We start from the raw sequence: 18,971 nt of genomic DNA, 5'->3' as shown, positions 1-18,971 counted from the left end.
ATGAGCCCAAATCCAGAACACGCTGCCTCCTGCGAGACATCCCTGCTGCTTGTACAGGGTGGGTGTTGTAGCCCAGAGCTTACTTTTGGGCAGTCTGGGAGCATGCAGAGTCTGTAGTAGATGACATTCTAGGAAATGTGCATCCTTTCATTGGAACAGAACTCCTCCCTTGGTGCATTTTGCTCTCCTTATTTCTCTGTGTAGAACCAAGATTAGGATGATTTGGCTGTGCAGACAGAAACTTGGGGTCAAGCCCTGGCTCCAGCACAAAGCTGCTGAATGCAAAACTGATTATTGTGAAGAGAAATTGCTTAATCTCCACACTGGAAGCAGAGGAAAAGACTTTGGTTTAACATGCAGCCAGAACACTTGCAGGCAGTCTGATGGGTTTTTCTTAACAGAACGTGCTCAAACACTTGTGTGCATCTGGCAGTGGCTGGGGCCGCAAGTGGGCATGAGCTGGGGTAGTGGGGCAGTGCCCTGCCTGCTGGTCCTTGGTGAGAACACCCCTTTCCCTTCAGCACCCTCGCTCCAGTCATGGTGCAAGCTCTGAGCCCTTTGATCTGCACACCTGAGCACCTGCTATACCCTCTCATCCGGTCAGCATGGGCTGAGCCCCTCAGGGAAACTGGTGCCCCAAGAATTTGATGTGTTTGGTTTACTCCCCAAGACAGCATGCTTACTGCTTGGTGCCAAAGGCTGGGTGCCTTGTCCCACAGGTTTCCCGGGCCAGAGACACCCCAAAGGCTGTTTCCTTTGTGTATGTTTGAGCAACTGTGCTACAGCCAAGGCTTGTCCTGAGAGGTGAGGGCTCTGCAGTGAATCCCCCTGGGCCAGGCTTGGCTTTCTACCAATCAGGTCATTCCTGAGACTGCCAGATGCTCATTTCTGCTCCAGTAATTTCTAAACTCCTCTGGTTTATTTTCTTCCATGATGTTCTCCTGGCTTGCTTCTGGGTTGCACCAGCCACTGCATGTTCTGGGACGAGGGTGAAAGCTGTAATCATACAGTTTATAGAATTGGAGCTGCCCCTTTTAGAGAATCCAGGTCCCTCAGATGGGAGTGCTGCCCCTGGCATCAGTCCCAGGGTATGTGGGATGACAAGGGCATGACAAAGTGTTCTTCTCAGGGACCTTTGTATTCAGTATGGCAAGATCTGCACAGGAAAGGTGGTTGTGGCATGGAGAGGAGCATGGGTGAGCTGTCACCTGGGCCTGGAGCCTGGCTGTATGTTTTACCTGGGGAAGTGGCAGGTTCTGCCAGCTCACCTGGGGATTCTTTGTGGGACCTCTTTACTCTTAGATATGTTTGGAGTCTGCCGTTCAACACTTACTTTAGATAAAAGTGTTTGGAGTGGCATAAGAAGTGGTCTGGAGCCATCAGCAACCATCATGCAGGACGGCACCTCCCTGGATTGCTGAGGGGAGACTGCAGCGGGGGCTGGCAGCTTGGCCACTCAGCCCTGCCCCGGTGGGAAGAGGTCCCAGCCCGCGCAGGGTGGCTGCGGTGGTGGGAGGCCTCCTGTGCTCAGTGTTTGTGCTCTGTCTTGCAGGGGCCAGGCTGCGCGGCCGCAGTGCTCTGCTCAGAGGCTTGGAGCACTGCAGGGTGCTGATGGATGCCAGGACAGGCCTGCGTCAGTGCCTCAGCAGCGCCATGCAGCACTTAGAGCTGTGGAGCCCAGCGTGCCCAAGCCAGAGCACTGAGCTGCTGTTTGCCAGGACAGCCCCGAGCACTGCCCTGCCTGGCCTGGGCTGGCTGGGGTCCTGGGTGGGTCTCCAGGTGGGTGTGGGAAGAGAAGCGGCCTCAATAGGCCTGTGAGACCGGGGGCTGGATCGACTGTGTGCAGCGCCATGGGGAGGTCTGTCCCTATGCCACTGTACGTGGCCCTCGGAAGTGAGGGTCTTGGCCCCTTGCTGGGGGAAATACAGCTTGGTCTGCTGTGCCAGACTGCATCTTTGCAACAGGAGAGTAGGAGACAGATGCTATCCAAATCATTAATTTTTATGTAAAATTGTTGCTTTCCTCTGTTCCATGGGATGAGAGGGTCAGGAGAGGAACTGAGGTCTTTATCTCCTCTTACGTGTTTAATTAGTTCTCTGGATATGAGTTCAGGATTCCTGCTTATGGGATGTGGGTTATGCAGTACTTGATGGATGTTTCGATTTGTTTTTTGTTGCATCTTTTATGGCTAAGGCATATGCCATAAAACTAATAAGTCGTACACTCTGTACCTGCTGTGGGCAGTGCTATGCTTGGAGAGCAGGGGTGGGAACCAGTGTCCTCCCTGGGTTGGTCCCCTTGGGAGGGAGCGGTCAGACCTTAGTGGTTAAACTGGAGCTTCAGACCTTTGTTCTTCAGCTCAGAAGAGAAGGGGAAGAAAGAAGCGGAAAAAGGGTAAGTGGGGGTTAAGAGAGGGTGCTGGAAAGTCATGCTCTTAGATTCCCAATATCCTGTGAGTGACCTTGAGCAGGCTGCATTGCACCTTTGTGCCTTGATTTCTAGTCTGCCAAGTGGGGTTGATGTTACCTCTCTGTCCAGTATCACTTGTCTGTTAACAAGATGCTGTGTAAGCAGGTAGGGAAGAGCACAGCCTTCATCACCTTCAGGGCTGCTGGCTTCAGCTCAAGGGCACCTTGATCCTGCTGCCTCTGAGCTGAGGGTGTCTTCCCACAATGCTTCTCATGCTGCTTGGCTTCCCCTCATGCTGGAGTGGAAAACACAGGTCCCAGACGTTGGTGCTTATGCTGCAGACTGGGCAAGCTGGACTTGCTGCCCTGTGGCTCCAGCGCTTGGGAGCGCCCAGCAGTGAGAGGTGCTCCCTTGAGCCAGAAGCCTTCTGTGCTGGTGCTGGAGAACAGAGAGCAGCTCACCTGCCTGTCATCTTCATGGCCTAGCTTAAAGCACAGAAACGAAACCCACCTCTGTGTGGGCATGGATGCACCACAGATTCATTGAAGGCATCAAAGCATAAATAAGTCAACTCAAAGCAGCTTGTTGCTGAAGACTGATTAGGGGGGTTCTCGTGTTATCAGCAGGGTTTCAGCTCTGAGAAGATGGCCAGAGAGGATGAAAAGCAGCAATGATAACTGATTATTTTCTTCAGTAAAACCCTTTCCAGGATATCAGAAGTGAACTGGACCGGGGGAGCATGTGCATCCCTGCTGCTCATGGCAGCTCTTTCCTTTGAGCAACTCAGGGCTCTTCTCCCCATCCTGCCTCTCAACCCACCAGAGAGGTGACTGGTGCCAGTGCTTGTACTCCTGGGCTGGGATGTGCTCAGTCTGGTACTGGAGGTGGAACATGAGTAGCCTGTCCCTCACAGGTCTTTGGTCACACCATCTCCTTTCTCAGGGGTGTCTGTAGATAAGACTAGCTTCTCCTTGTTCCTCCCTTTTGTTGCCTCTGAAGACCTTAGCTCTTTTGATCCTGACCCAATTCTCATGTCCTGGTTCCTACTTCCGTCAAATTGAACATGATGTCAAAATAAAGCCATCATAGGGGCAGTTGGAGTGAAGTACCCAGTTTAATGAGGCAGGGTTGAAAAATCAATAACTTAATTGCAGACATTTGAAGGGCTTTTATTCAATTTATGGTCCTTCTGCCCTTCTACATGTAGAGCATGAGGATGTGGTGCAGTGTCTGGTTCTGGTTCAGCAGACCTCATGAGACCCTCATCTGCAGAGATGTGGCACTGCAGTGGGGACCAGGGCCTGGCCAGAAAGTTCCTCCATGGGCTGGAGGTGACCGTGTTGCTCAGTACTGACAGAAAAGGGGAAGCTGTGGTGTAACTTCTCATACCCAGCTCTTTCCCAAATGGCCCAGCAGAGATGTCTTCTGAGAGAGAAGCTGCCAGGTGTTCAGATCAGTGATCTGGAGAGCACATCCTGCCCAGACAGCAGCCCTGAGGTGGTCCACGGTCCAGTCCCTCCTGCCACTCTGCAGGACAAGAGGGTCCTTTCTAGAAGGGTCCGGATTTCTGGATGTCAGTCCTTTGGGGGAGGTGGCGCTGCCTCTGCACACAGCTGTTCTGCTCGTTTTCATCAGAACGTGTGAGTGGTCAGTGTTGGCCCCCACTCTTCTATTCTGCCAGCTCCCTGGCCCCAAGGTTTGTGCTGCTCTTCTCACCTCCTCCCTGACTTTGTTTTTGTTCTTGTCCCTGCTGCAGGCACCTCTGTGATGCAGGTGATGGCATCTGATGCTGATGACCCCACATATGGAGCAGTGCCCGGGTAGTCTACAGTGTGCTGGAGGGCGAGCAACACTTTACTGTGGACAGTAAAACAGGTGAGCGGCATCCAGCAGCACCCAGCTGGGAGACCCAGCTGAGAGCAGCAGGAGACCCTGGCCATGTGTCCTGCATTGCACCGTGCATAGCCGTATGCCACCAGGCTGAACCTCCATGCAGGCTGTTGGTGCTGGGGTACCCATGCACTGGTGTTTGCAGGTGTTGGAGAGGGAGAATCGCCAGCCCAGCCAGCTGCTGCGCAGCTCCATGCAGCACCCACAGCAGGCAGCACTGTGCCAGCCCAGTGTGCCCTGCCTGTGCCTGCACTGGCCATAGCTTCTCTGCGCTCAGTGCCCAGAGCAGAGTATACCTGTAGGCATGTAAAATCTGCATGAAAGGTTTAAGTACTACCGGAGGGGCCTTATCAAAGGCAGCGTTGTTATCGCCAGGGCTTTGATTAAAGGTAACACTTTAAAATAAGGATCAGTTTATAAATGTTCTATTAATATTTAATGAAAGAACAGTGGAAGCTGATCCATTCCTTAATAACTTATAATACAGCCTGTTGTAAAATGCATCTCTAATAAATCCCTAGCAGATGATGCTCTGACAAACTGGTTAGAGTAGACCATAACCAAGAGATGTTGGGGTATTTATTCTCCTTGCCTCCCAGGAGTGTGACTCTCATTACCCTTAATGGGAGCCTTGCAAGCTTGCTGAGGAGGGAATACACTCAAATGCTAATAAGAGGTATTTAAGGCACAAAGCATGCAGTAAAGTACCCATAGTTTAATGAAAAATTGTCAGAGGATAAGCAGGCTGAGTAGCTGTAGCTCTGGTTGGAAAGCTGGACAGTGAAGTCCCCCCACCCTGTTGTAGCTGAGATCAGCCCCTTGCCTGAAATGCTACATCTCTGTTGTGTTGACCTGTCTGTACTAATAGAGATTTTCTAAGGCTGTTTTTATAGGAGTCAGAGTGAAATTTGTTCAGAGACTCTACCATAAGGGAAGTGTAAGGAAGGTACGCGTGCCTGAGCCTCTGCATGTGTGAAACCCAGCATCTCCTGAAATCCATCTGGTGTGCATGGGCCAGATAGCCAGAGCCCGTCCGCAGCTGGAGGATTGCTCAAACCTGAGCAGTGCCTAAGCACGCTGGACAGCAGCCAGGGGTCTGTGGTGGCAAGTGTTATTGTCTGAGGCCAGGAGAGTGCATGAGCTAGGGCTGCACCTGCTGCTAGCCTGGGAGCTGCTGCACCTGGGCTTTCTTCTCTCACAGAATTTCTTTTTCTTTTTAATGGTGTGTGTATAGAACAATGGACTAAGCACTGAAAACTCATTTGCATATGGGATCCTGCTAGTCTGAGACAGTTTTATGCGAGTGGAAGCTGAGAATCAGGCTGCTAGAATGAAGAGGGACCACTGGGAGCAAAATGCACAAGCCAGGATGTGCAGAGGCTCAGCTTCCTGCAACAACATTAATGCTGCTGTATTAAGGCATAACTAAAATGTGCCCTGTGGGACTGTGGTGAGAATTAATGTCACTCCAGGAATCCAAGCTTCTTGATTCCTTGACTTTTTGTATCTTAATTCACAAACTGGCTGTTTCTTATGCTGGCTGTTTCGTACACCGGGTGGGTTGATTTACTATTCTACTTGCTTGCGACTCGTAAGAGCAAAACTGCTGACAGTCTGCAGAAGAATCCTTGTCCTCTTTTGAGCAAGTCTGTTTCCAGAATATCTGACCACTGAGTATGTACTGGGACTGACTCTTTCATGATGTCTGAGCTGTGAAAAGCCTCTCGCAGAGGCCTTGCCTGGGTTCCAGGAATGCTCTGTGCAACTCTGCCTGCTGGCTGCTGAGGATGTGTTTGTCGTCTGTCCTGCACTGCCTGTGGCTTCATGGCAGTACAAGCCGTCTGCCCTTCTGTCAGTGCTAGCATGCGTGGCTGCACTGCTGGAGGAAGCAGGCACAGGACTGACTGTGCTAAGCCAAATGTCTCATCCTGTCTGCCTTTGGCACCAGCCAGGAGGCAGAACTTCCACCTGAGCAAACCCCTTCTGGCTCCTGCTCTGAACTTGAATACGTTTTTAGTGCTCCACGTGGGAATCCTGGCCTAACCACTCTGGGTGGCCAGGCTTCTGCCCTAATCATAAGATTTAATTATCCATAACAGCAGCATAACTCTGAGTCACCATTGTTATTAATGGCCATTTAAAAAAAAAAAAAAAAAAACAACCACACACATAAAACCCTGGAGTGTTACATTTCTTATAATATATGATAATGAAGAGCAATTTGTTTTCCCCTTTTGATTTTGACCTCCTCCACCTTTTTTTTGCAGGTCCATACATGTATGTGCTCCCTTGCACCCTACATAAGCCTCTGATTCCTTCAAACTCAGGTTCTCTTTTCCTTCCTTATCTTTACAACCAGCTCTTCTCATGCTGTCCTTCGTAATGTAGGTGTTGCATGTGTGAGTGTGGTTTGCACACTTGGGTACGCGATATGAACTGTGTGTGGGTTGCTTAGTTTGTCTTCCGTTCCTGGACGTTACTAGCTTTAGTATATGTCTGATATTTCAGATTTGACGGGGGTTTCAAAGGCAGGACCAAAACTGCCTGGATGCCCAGAAAAGCACGCTATGGTGCAGTCCTGAATTCCCTCAGTAAGCCCTGAATTCCTGTAATCCCTCAGAAGTCTTTTAGGAGGGAGTCAAGAAACTAAACGGCCCCACTGGAATAGGGGGAACTGAGGCATGATATGTGCTGGTGTCTGCAAAGCTTTGGGGAATGATTCTAATTCCTGCAGTGGCAGGAATGGTGAAGAAAAAGCACAACTGATAAATGAGCTTTTTTTTTTTTTTCCACATACATAGGGCACTACCTCTCATGCTCTGAGAAGTTTCAGCCATTGAAACTGTCTCCAGGTTTGTGTTGTATGTCCCATATCAGGTCCTAGAACTTACCTGGAAAGTGTTAAAGATCTAGGTTAGCTTTTTTGGCGTATAACTGGGGATCTTTGTATGCACAAACTTCAGAGGCACGATCTTCAATGTTGGCTATGAGAATATCCCTGTGGCTCCTTGCAAAAGCCTGCAGGCATTAGTCATATTTAGGCTTTGTGCTGCCTTCACTATTCGTTCTCAATTTGCAGATAGTGTGCAGCTGATCTTCATGTGCTTTTTGTCAGAGGAGAGCTGTATTGCACTGTTTTGTGGCAGCTGCATTCCTGTTGGAGGAGGTTGCACTCTTAACAGTAGTCAGCACCTGTATATGTGCTTTGCTGCTTTTGTTGGGAAAGGGTCGCTTCTGCTGTTGGAGGAGGGCGTTGCTCTCAGCGTGCTTCAGTGTGACTGCAGAGAGCCCCTCTCCTACTCAGCAGCAGGCTGCTGCTGCACTGCAGGGGCTGGGAGCCCAGGAAGACACATTGTTGGGGGGTAGATCCTGTTCTATCTACAGGTAGCTCTCCCTCACCCTCCTCTGTCTTTTACTTGTCAAATGCTGAGATGGGCCCAAGGAGCATGTGGGTTGCAGTACATTTATGTGAGATGAGAAATCAGCATGCATTAAAATTTGTAGGCCAACTTTTCCATATTGCTTTATACCACACTGCGCTCTCTGTGCTTCTGTAGATTATTCACCTTTGTAGGGGCAAAGCTCTTCTGTGGCAGGCACAGCTCCTGTTCATCTGGATATCAGGAAAAGGCTCTTCACCGAGAGGGTGGTTGAGCACTGGAACAGGCTCCCCAGGGAAGTGGTCATAGCACCAAGCCTGCTGGAGTTCAAGAAGTGTTTGGACAACATTCTCAGACACGTGGTCCTTTGGGTCCTTTTGGGTGATCCTTTGGGGACCCAGGAGTTGGACTTGATGATCCTTGTGGGCTTCAGCATCCCTCAGCCACAGTAGCCATGTGGCTCTGTACCCTTCCTATTAACACTGCTGTTCAGTTCGGATAAGCTGATGCAGCTATACAGCTTCCATTTCTGGGTCTCAGCTCCCTGCCATGTTTGAAGAGCAATGAGCCTCCTGAACCTTGTGTCTGTTGCCTTCCTCAGACTGCATGTAGCTTCTGCCTCCCAAATTGTCCTGAGCTGAAGGGTAGGTGTGGTGCTGGTGCCTGGGGCTGAGATCCCATCTTCAGTGGGCTGACCTCCTCCAGGATGTGTGCCCCAGACAGCACTTCTGTCTTGGCAGATACATCGGTATTTCCCAATCGCTGCAGGTGGGTGTGGGCAAAGGCGAAGGATCTGGCAAGTGCCTTGCCACCCTTGATCACTGCTGAGGCAGTGATCTGTTTGTTTTAACAACGTTTGAACAACCTGATGATCTTTAGGGGTCCCTTCCAACCCAAACCAGTCTATCAAGTTTCAGGGAGGAGTGAATCTGTTTTCTCCAGGTATCTAATATGAGCAGTTAGAGGAGACAGAGCCAGACCCTTCTCAGACATGCACAGCAACAGGACACAAGTTGCAGGAAGGGGAATAGCAATAGGATATAAAGAGAAAATTTGCCACCATGAGGGTGACGCTTCTGTCTTTAGAAATGGTCAAAACCTGACTGGATGTGGCCCTGAGTAATCTGATTCAGCTTTGGTGGCCTGCTCTGAGCTGTGGTTGAACCACAGACCTCCTGAGGCTCCTTCCACATGCATTACTTCACAACAGTTGTATCTCTTCACTTTGTGGAAGGGGACATGTTGGTCCAGACTGCCCTCAGATGGAAGGTGCCTTGCCCAGAGGGTCTCTGAGGATGTGACATCTGAGCTAGAAGTATTTCACAGCGGAGTAAAGCCCATGATTATTAGATTCCTGTAAGGCAGTTACCTGCTGAGTGCTTTGTCCTGCTTTGGTTTTATCACCCAAATAGTGCAGACTATTGAGCAGATTTGGTGGTATTTTATGTGCTGTTGTAAGTGTCCCCTTGCTGGGTAATTACACTGATTAATTTGGATCATGCTAGAAAGCCACATGTGCCTTGTACCCGAGGGTGTGCCACTACATGTCTGTATTATTCAACTATAATAGATGCTGACAAGAACTAGGGAGATGAGTCTGAGATGGAGGTTGTCCTTGCTTTGTTGGCAGTGTCTGGGAAGGACAATGTTTGGCAGTTCTGTCTGGAAAGAGGGTGAATCTCCAGTTTCTTGGTCCTTGTCTCTTCTGTCTCTGTGCCTTGAAAAAGGGGGGTCTGCCACCATCTCTTACTGTTTCTTTTGCAGAGTCCCTGGGGGTCATGGTTGGGGAGCACAGGCTTATCTGGCTGTAGGAGATGAGACCATGTGAGTTTGCTTGTAGGTATTTGTGCCAGCATTCATGGTGCCATATGCAAAGAGTTGGTGTGGAGTAGGTTTGGAGACCCTGATTTGCCAAGGCCGTTAGCATGTGATAAGTGGCACCACAGCACAAAATATAAAACCAGCCTGATATGCTAGTAGCAGCCTGGTGTGGCCCGTGTGACTTTAGGGGGAACAGCTTTCTCAGTGACAATCCTGCTGGGGTTCACGGAGGCTTGGAGCAAGGGGAATTCAGCTACATCAGACCCCCAGTTCTCCAGGATGGGCTGGATGAGCAGTGCATGTCTTGGCAGGAGGTGGTTTCTGCTGACAGTCTGCACCCCTGGCAAAAACAAGGATTTTGTCTGCCTTGTGCCACTAGAAGGACCAGTGCTGGTTGGGACCGTTTGCTGTGCTCTGCACACGCCAAATGGCCCAGACTTGCTCCCTGCTGGGACAGGTGACCTTGGCAGTGTACTGGGAAGTGCCTGAGCACTACTCCCATCTTGCATGGGGTATTATGAGCTATATCATTATGAGCAGCTCACTTAAGTCATTACAGCCTTGGTGAATACATGAGCTTTTTCCCTCTCATCCCAATTCATCACTATTGTGCTGACATGAATCATTTTCATTATAAAATGCTTCAGACCCTGTTAATTAACAGAATTGCTTAAATTTCAATGAGTTGGTTCTTGCCCAGAAATAACGGCTTTATATTCATAGCAGAGTAACAGAAGAAGCCTATAAACATGAGCAGCTGAGGCCAGTCCCATGCAGCCCCTGGGGAGTGGGCACCTGTGTAGGGCCAGGCCTGCTGCTTGCAGACTGCAGGTTGCAGTTCTGCCAGGATGCCTGCCTGGAGGTGCATTCACCCCTTTGGGTGAGGCAGGGTGGGACTCCTGGCCAAATGGCTCCGTCTCAGCAGACCCAGGAGGAACTGGGCAACCAGTATAGATCGTTGGCCCATCACAAGGCAAACACCAGCTACGCCCCTTCAGAGGGGCTGGGATGTTCCCTGCCAGGAGCTGGACAGTGCCCTGAGCCGCCTCTGATGGGTGTGCTGACCAGGAACGTGGACCTCATTGAAGGAGCAATAGAAGGGCTGAGGATTACCCCAGAGTGTGAACCAGCAGTTGCTGGAAGTGCCCAAGAGATGGTGGGTGAGGTAGAGCCTCCCATTGATTCATGGGGCTCAAGGCAGTGACGGTCCAGGCAATAACACAACTGATGTGACAGAGGGACCGGGGAAAGCTGGGTGAAATTGTGCTTGTCCACGAGAGCCTGGGAGCTGCAAGGATCCGAAACAGTGGTGATGTCTTTATAATAAACCCTAACAATGGTAATTGTTGGAATAATTGCTAGTTTCAGAAAGCAAGGAGAGAGAAATGTCTACAGAAGTGTTGCCAGCTACTGCTGCACCTGTAATGTCATGCAGAGGAGGAAAAAAGACATTTTCTTCCTTCCAGCTCAGTGCTGTTTGTTTGACTACCTCTGGGCCACAGCACCAGTGGCTCCTTGGTGTGACCCATCTGTCCGCAGCCTTTGTCAGGAGGTTGAGTTCATGCTAGACATGTGAACAGGGAAGCTGTGACAGCCTGCTGGCTGCGGTGGGCTGATGCATGGAAGTCTCAGGGTATGTCCCTGAGGCCTCGTCTTGCCTCCTTGCAGCCTGCTGCGTGGGAGCTGGGTGCTGGCACCCAACGTTCCCCTCCACCCTGCGCGGGTTGTGCTGAAGGCTGCCCAGAGAGTCTTTGGTGAGGCAAGGGGCTTGGGCAGCTGCTGTGCTCTGCCATCGCTCACTTTGTAGCATGAAGCAAATGTCTTGCAAGTCGCCATGAGGATCTGGGTAAACCTCTGCTGTCCTCATGGCACAGGCGGAGCTCCTCGGTCCCACCAGGATGCACCCCATCACTGGAGGCTACATAGGACACAGCTGGGCATCCCCATCCCACATTGTCCCTGATGCCAGGCAGGGTTGTTGGTGAAACAAAGCAAAGGAGGATTTTGCAGGGTTCATAATAAGAGGAGGTAAAGCTAATAGTTAAATGGGGAAGCCTGGAAGAGAGCAATTACAAAAACAGAAAGCAGTGTCTAAATCTGGGGGAATGTTACGAAACTGAGCTGGAGGGGATTTTAGGCTGATTTCTAGCTGTTATGGGCTGTTGCTGGGGCAGTTGGACTGGGAATGTGCTGCTAATAACCTTGTATTCATGTACACATTCATGTGTGCCCCTGGTGCCACCCAAGGGCAGAGTCACTTCTTTCTTTCATTCTCAAAATGTTTCTTCTGTGCTTTGTCTCCATGTAAATGAAACATTGTGGCTGACATAAGAAGCTGTCTTCTGCCATTCTCAGTATTCTCTGGGTTTCACTACTCCTTCCATCCTGTTTTACCTTCCTGTATATTTTGATTGTGGTCACTTCTCCAAGCCCAGATGAGTGATGACCTATAAAGACTTTTTTAGATTTCATTTCATAAAAAGCACTAACATACCATACATATTTTTTTTGCTTTAAGGTCTCTAGCATGTTCTTGGCCTCTGGTACATAGGGCATGTAATGGTATAACAGTAGCATCTCCAGCCTCTTTAACTTAGAGGGATGCTTCAAAATGAGGGGTTTTGTGCAGCCATACTCTTGGAAATACCCTGACCCTGACTCTCCAGCTATCCTATTCTCTGTTCAGGTGTCGTCCAGGCATGCTTGGGCAACTGGGCACACATGAAGTGGAGCCAGGTGCTGCTGTTCTGTAATGAGTCGATGACTGTGAGTGCCCTGAGTGCGTGCACACCACCTGCATTGCTGGGGACCAGCAAGCAGCCCCTCGGGCTGTGGCTGTGGCAGGAGCCATCTGCTGCCCTCAGCCCATCCTGGCAGCTGCAGGACCAGTGCGTAGAGCCCACAATATGGGGAGAGCGACTGGGGTGGAGGCCGGCCAGGCAGGCAGAGGACACGGGGCCAGCTCTGACCTCATCGCCCTTGTCCCATCCGTGCTGCTTTGCTCAGCAGCAGCTGCTCCTCCCGTGGCTCCAAGCTGTGCGCATCCTCCTGTGGCTTCTGTCTGAGCAGATAAGGATAAGTGGGCTGCTGTGGATTTGTGCCAAAGGGGTTTCATGACTCAGCTGGGGCTTTTACACAGCTGCCTTCTGCAAACCTTGCAGCTGGCCCCAGCACCTCTGACCCCTGCCAGTCCTTCACCCTGCTCCTGGCCTCCCTGGGGGGAAGCAAAAACTTCCTCCAAATGGAAGTTTAACCCTGTTGGAGCTACTGGCAGCCCACAGTAACTGCAGCTAGGCAGGGACCTTGTGTGACAGGAACCTGCGAATTGGCTATCGAGACTTGTGGGGATCAGGTTGGTGGCCCATGGAGGCCAGGTGCCAGGAAGGTGGGTTCAGTTTGTTTCTGCCTGGCTGACAATCCCCTGTACTTGGTCCTCTCTCCAGAGCACATTTCTCCCCTTGGTCAATTTTTGCTTGTGTGATCTCTGTGAAGGCTGCAAAGGAGTTTGCTTGCTCCAGGGCCCAGCAGATGCTGTCTTTAGCAGCAGATGCTAAACATGTCCTTATGGAAAAGACAGCCAGCAGCACCTAGGGCTGCCTTATGAAGAGCATCACCAGCAGTCAGGGGAGGTGTGCTTTCCTTCTACCCAGCACTGTTGAGATTATGTGAATGCTGTGTCATCTCCAGGGCTGCCAAATACAAGAGAGACAGGGGCATAATGGAGTAGTCCAGGAAAGGGCCATGAAGATTAGTGAAGTATTGGATAATCTGCCACATGAGCAGAGGCTGGGAAATCTAGCTGGCCCTGCTTTGACACAGGGCTTGGACTAGGTAATCCTCCAGCAACCCCTTCTCTGTGATGCTCTGTGATGTGCCTGCACTCATGCTGTCCTGCCCATTTCCAGGTGTGATCCGGACAGCTGTGGCTGACCTGGACCGTGAGACACAGGACCGGTACGAGGTGGTGATCCGTGCAACAGACATGGCCGGACAGCTGGGTGGCCTGTCCGGATCCACCACAGTCACCATCGTGGTCACTGATGTCAACGACAACCCACCACGCTTCCCTCAGAGTAAGTCCTGACAGCGGTAGGGGCTGAGCACTGGCCCTTGACCTGATCCCAGTCCTTGTGGGTGGTGGGACAGAAGTTCAGCTCGCGGCACAGCCTGGCACATGGCTGCGGGTGAGCCGGCCCTGCTGCTTGGGCTGTTTGCAGCGCAGCAGCACCAAGGCACTGTAGCGTGCAGAACTGCGTGCCTGGTTCTGAATGCACCCCTGCCTAACAGTGTGGTGGAGGGGCAGCGCCCTTGGCTGGCCCTGCCCAAGGCCACAGGAAAGAGCCAGGCTGTGTGGTGGGGAGAGCAGGGATACCCCCTCCTTGACCCTCTTTGGGCAGTGCTGCAGGAGAGGGCAGTGCTGGGCCACTCTGGCAGCCAGATCTGTCGTGCTGCTGTCTCCCAGGGGCTTGGGCAGGGACTTGGGTATTGGCTGCTGACCTGACCCCTCCTGGCTGCTGCCTCAGGGCTTGGCACCTTCTGCCAGAGCAGAAGGCATCGTGGCACTGCCTGACGCCCTGACAGCAGTGTGGTCACCAGACAGCCCTGTTATCCAAGTCATGGCCAATGGCCTGTGGCTTGTTCTTGTCTTCCCCTGGGACTCCCCGAGTGAGTTGGTGATCCTGCTGCGAAGAGTGGGCTGTGCAATTTCTGCATTGCACAGCAGCTGCAGAGGGTGTGAGCACATGGCTGACAGACTAGAAAGAATGCTGCAGTTGGAGGAAGCTCAGCTCTTAGCTGCTGCTTCTAGAAATTAGAAATGGCAAGGTTTGCAAAGAATTGGAGAACACTGATTGCATGGCAGTGCAACCAGAAAGAAACTGAGAAACCAGCCCTTTCCTTACCTGGCTCTTCAAAACGTTAGTGCTCTCCAGTTATCTTCCTGCAGGCCTTGTTTTTGACTGGGGTTTGTGTTTTTGCCTGGTAGGGCATTCTGGACTATAGATACTGGTAGAGTTTGGGCAGCCCTTGTGGCCCCAAGCAGGCGTGCAGATGGGCATACCAGAGTGGAGAGGGCACAAAGGCAGGAGCTGTGACCTGGTGCCTTTCTCTCCTCCAGAGATGTATCAATTCAGCATTGTTGAAACTGCCCCTGTGGGCACCGCCATCGGGAGGGTGAAGGCAGAGGACTCTGACGTCGGGGAGAACACAGATATGACGTATCAGATGAAGGATGAAGAAGGGGTGGAGATGTTCAAAGTCACCACAGACAGCAATACCCAAGAGGCTGTTATCACAGTACAGAAGGTGAGAGAGAAGGAGAGCTGGTTGGATAGGGAGGGCAGGGATCTCTAGGGGGACCTTTTCCTTTGGGGACTCCTGCTGATGCATTTGAGTTGAAATAAATGCTCTTCTGAGTGCTGCTGTAGAAGTAGCAGTTGCGTTTTTGTGCTTGCGGATGCAGGGAGAGACCTGTTCTGCCTGGATGGCAAAGCACAGACCTGTCTCTAGGAGGAAAGGCTGAAAAGGAGCAGCAGTGCACTGCCTGCTGGAGCCTGGCACAGCACGGCTCCCAGGGCTGCAGCAAAGTGAGCAGTGTTTGGGTGAAGCTGTGCACACGGCAGTGGAGACCAGTGCTTACAGCTGGTATTGATAGCACCTGTTAGGAAGAGGAATATGCCCGCTTAATTCCCATACCTGATCAACAGCACTTTGAGTCTATCTGATTTGGCAGCAAAAACAATCAAGCAAATACTTGTTACAGGCAAGAAAAAATTATTATTCACCAAGGCCACTGCATTCAGCTCGCTGCCTCTGTAGAAATAATCACAGGGTGATTAATGATCCAAAACCACTCACTTGCCAACGTGCAGTCTGCTGTCTTCTTGATGGGTTTTGTCTGGGCACCCAATGGGGTCCCTGGGAAGCAGGCTGGAGGTTTCCTCTTCTTCCTGCTGCCCTCGGTGTGGGCGCTGCTGGTGGGAGGGCAGAGTGTGGGTGCAAGAACTCAGGGGCCCTTTCTGGAGAGCAGACTCCAGTGCTGCCACAATGTCTGCCGAGCAGAGGCCTGCGAAGGAAGGGGCAGTGGCAGGGGCTCCTTGACCTGAATGTGGCTAATTCTCTCCTGTTGTCTCAGCCTCTTGACTATGAGTCAAAAAAAGTGCACACCGTCGTGGTGGAGGCCCTGAACAAATTCGTGGACCCACGTTTTGTGGACCTGGGCACCTTCCGGGACCAGACCATTGTGCGGGTGTCTGTGTTGGATGTCGACGAGCCCCCCGAGTTCCGGCCCCCTTCCAACCTGATGGAGGTCCAGGAGGACGCACAAGTTGGCTCTGTCGTGGGGGTGGTCACTGCCCTTGACCCTGATACAGCGAACCACCCTGTCCGGTAAAGCATCTGCCTAAACTTCTCATCCTCTTCCTTTCCTTTTAGCAGCAGGCATGGGGTCACCTGCAAGGGATGGTTGTGGCTGGAGGGCTCACGGCCATCACGGGGGCAGAGGGGAGGCAATGCTAGAAGTGGAGGGGCAGCGTAGGTGAGGGTGATGAGCACTGTGCATGCACGCAGGCAAGTAAATGGGTGCTGCAGGGCTGGCAGTGAGTGGCAGTCCGCACGCAGGTACAGGCAAGCTAGAACAGCCATCTTGCAGGTGACAGACACGTCACTGGCAAGTGACAGGTTTGCAATTGGCAGCGGAGTGTCGGGGAAGGTGGCAGGGTGATGCTTGTGTGTACTTGCTGCTGACAGTGAGGCATCTGCAGCGCTGCCTGACACTGGCCAAGCAAGCGACCAGAAATGACAGGCAGGCAGTGATGAAGAATGATAAATGAGGTGAGGCTTGGGAAGTGCGGAGCTAGAGCTTAGTTCTGTGTGTGTGCGCGCATGTGTGCACAGGGATGAAAGATCAGAGGAGTTTATATATGGGCAGGGGACATAATCCAGGCAGCAGCTTATCTGCACAGGACATTTCCCATTTCCATTTAATTTGTGGCTAAAGAGATTGTTACCTTGTTAAATTGTTATTACCTAAGGCACAAAGCAGCCTTCTGGCTCTGCCAATTGGCCTGAGTCATGAGCAGTTGGGATGAAAAGCTGGTGTTCTGAAAACATCCTCAATATGTGGAAAATTTCCTTGAAATGTGTGTTCTCATGCCAGGTGATGGTGGGGCTGCAGGCACTTTGTGCACAGCTGCTCACTTCAAATGAGCTGCAGTGGCTTTGCATTTGAGAGCTCTGTATGTAGCCTGTCCCTGTCAGCGATAAACTGGGACGTGTTGGGGCTTTGGGATGGCCAGGGAGGGCTTGGGTACTGTACCGATCCCATTGATGGTGTCCCTGCATGGCTGCTTGGGGTGCTGTGTTGGCTGCAGGGGAGCGTGTTGGTTCAGGGTGGGCTGGGGGGCATCTCCAGGTCTTCAAGGAAATTAAGATCAAGATATATCGAAAGCTCAGAGAAGATTCTGCAAACGGAAGACTGCTATCTACAGATGCCTGGCAGCTGGCAGAGGTTATTGTGTCAAAGTTGGGTGCTGAAAGTTGTCTTTGGGGTAAGGGAATCAGCCTTGGCACAGAATGAACTGTGTATGTGAGCATGCAACACTTGCACTGTCGGTGCTATCTGTTTGACGTGTTCTCAAAGGGCCTATGTGCACGTTGGCTTATTGGTTCCCTTTCCCTTCAGGCTACATGTCTGATTTCTTCTTTCTTTGTGGCCTGCCCTGAGCACATGGCTGTTCGCTTGCGCTCATTAGATGTGTGCAGTCTTTCTACGTATCTCTGTGTGTGTACACACGTGCCTGTACTTTTCCACTGGAGTGTTTCTAGCAGTGCTACGGAACGTAGATTTTACTTTCTGATCTGTAATTGTAGGAAAAGTGCCATGGAGACAGAACTATCCTTCTTCTCGTTTTTTCTTGTTCTTTATGCTGTTTCCCTGCGGAGTTTGTTGCCTTGTTTGCAGACAGAACAAAAGAAAGCAGAGAGGCTTTCTACCAGTGTGCAGAAGGTGATGAGGACTTGGAGCTGAGGGAAGTAGATTCAAGTACTCAGTAGGAGCAAGAGCATTATAGGCCAAACTTCACTGTACATGCATCTCTGTCTTACAGAAAGCTTAGTGCCAGGCAAGGTAATGACTTGTGCTTGAGGCATGAGGGCATGGCCAGCAGGACCCCTGGGCATCTGCTGCAGCTTGGGAATTGCAGTGTGTTTTTCCTTGTCAGGCATGATGCACTTGAATCTGTGCCCCCTTCCCTCTAGCTGTCCCCAGGCAGATAGCTCGTCCTGCATCCTCCCGGCTCCCCTGTGGCATTTGGTCTCCACCTGGCCCTCTCTCCACTCACCTCTGTTCTGGCAGCGCCTGCTGTCACGAGGGGTGGCTGGTCTATCCTCCTGTGAGGCTCCTTTGGCACTTGCCTGGGTAGCATGGGTGGGTGAGCCTTCCCTGCTGTTCCCACGCGTACTGCGTGGAGCTGCAGGTTGCTGCTGGTGCGGCACCAATGCAGGAGGGAGGTGCTGTTTGATCTCTCCTGCTTTCCTGTCCCCTGCCTAGCCAGGTAGTTTAATAAGATACTTTGCCGCATAGGCAGCTGCTCACAGCTTCAAAGTGGTGCACAAACATTAATGCAAGCATCCTGCCGTGCCCTGCCAGGATGTGACACTAGCCCGTCAGCAGGAGACGGCAGTAAGTCACCTCACATTTCAAGTGTGCTACTCAAAGTACAGTCGCAAGAAGCCAGCACTTGTACTGCACTTGTACTTCACCTCTGTTACATTAGAGAGCAACTGGTCCTGACAGCATGACCAGCATTTGATCCTCAGCTCCTTGAAGTTGTTATGAACACTCAACTCTTTGCAGTTCAGTGGATCCCTGTAACTTCCTGATCCTCCTCTGCTAGAGGTGGGAGCAAAAACATGGCTGTGTTTCTGCAGAGGCTGCTGTCTCCTGGACTCTGCTCTGTTGGCTCTGCCGTGTGAGGAGAGGAGGGCCACCACCTTCTGTCATGATGAGAGGCACTCTCCCCTTGAGGCAAGAAAGAACAAGGATCACCAGAGACAGCTGAGCAAAAAATCAGCTCTGTCAGCATTTCCAGGTCCTGCTGACACCAGGCTGCCAATAACGAGGTTTTGGAAGTATTTTTAGCCAAATGGGACAGGACATGCCCTTGGCTCTTTGTTTCCATCCCCAAGTGAACACAGAGGGCTCTGTGGCTCCTGCTGCACAGACTGGTCTGAAGCAGCTGCTGGAGGCAGGCTACAGCTTGGTGCTTCCCAGCCCCCCTGCCAGTTCGCTCGTCCCATGAAGATGCAGCTGCTCAGTGTGAGAACAAATCCCTCCCAGGTGAGCCAGGTTGGATCCTGAAGTGACCTGTTATGAAGATGTGAGGGCTGAAGTAGTGTCCGAGTCCCCTGTGGTGGGAGCCGTCCCGGGGACACTGCTTGCTCCCCTTCTCTGGAGCGCTGTGCCCCAGCTGT

General features: G+C 51.6%; 1 protein-coding gene across 1 annotated transcript in view; it reads left to right on the top strand.

The window, feature by feature from the left end:
- Positions 1–18,971, top strand: part of CDH22 (cadherin 22) — a 71,376-nt gene that overhangs the window by 29,129 nt on the left and 23,276 nt on the right. Inside the window, 5 exon segments of the mRNA XM_040575646.1 lie at positions 4,166–4,216; positions 4,219–4,284; positions 13,406–13,573; positions 14,617–14,804; positions 15,634–15,887. Coding sequence (XP_040431580.1) covers positions 4,166–4,216; positions 4,219–4,284; positions 13,406–13,573; positions 14,617–14,804; positions 15,634–15,887 — 727 coding nt within the window.

The sequence above is a fragment of the Cygnus olor genome, chromosome 16, assembly GCF_009769625.2.
Source record: "Cygnus olor isolate bCygOlo1 chromosome 16, bCygOlo1.pri.v2, whole genome shotgun sequence".
Taxonomy (NCBI): Eukaryota; Metazoa; Chordata; class Aves; order Anseriformes; family Anatidae; genus Cygnus; species Cygnus olor.
The sequence above is the reverse complement of the archived record's forward strand: the minus strand, read 5'-3'. Positions and strand labels throughout refer to the sequence as shown.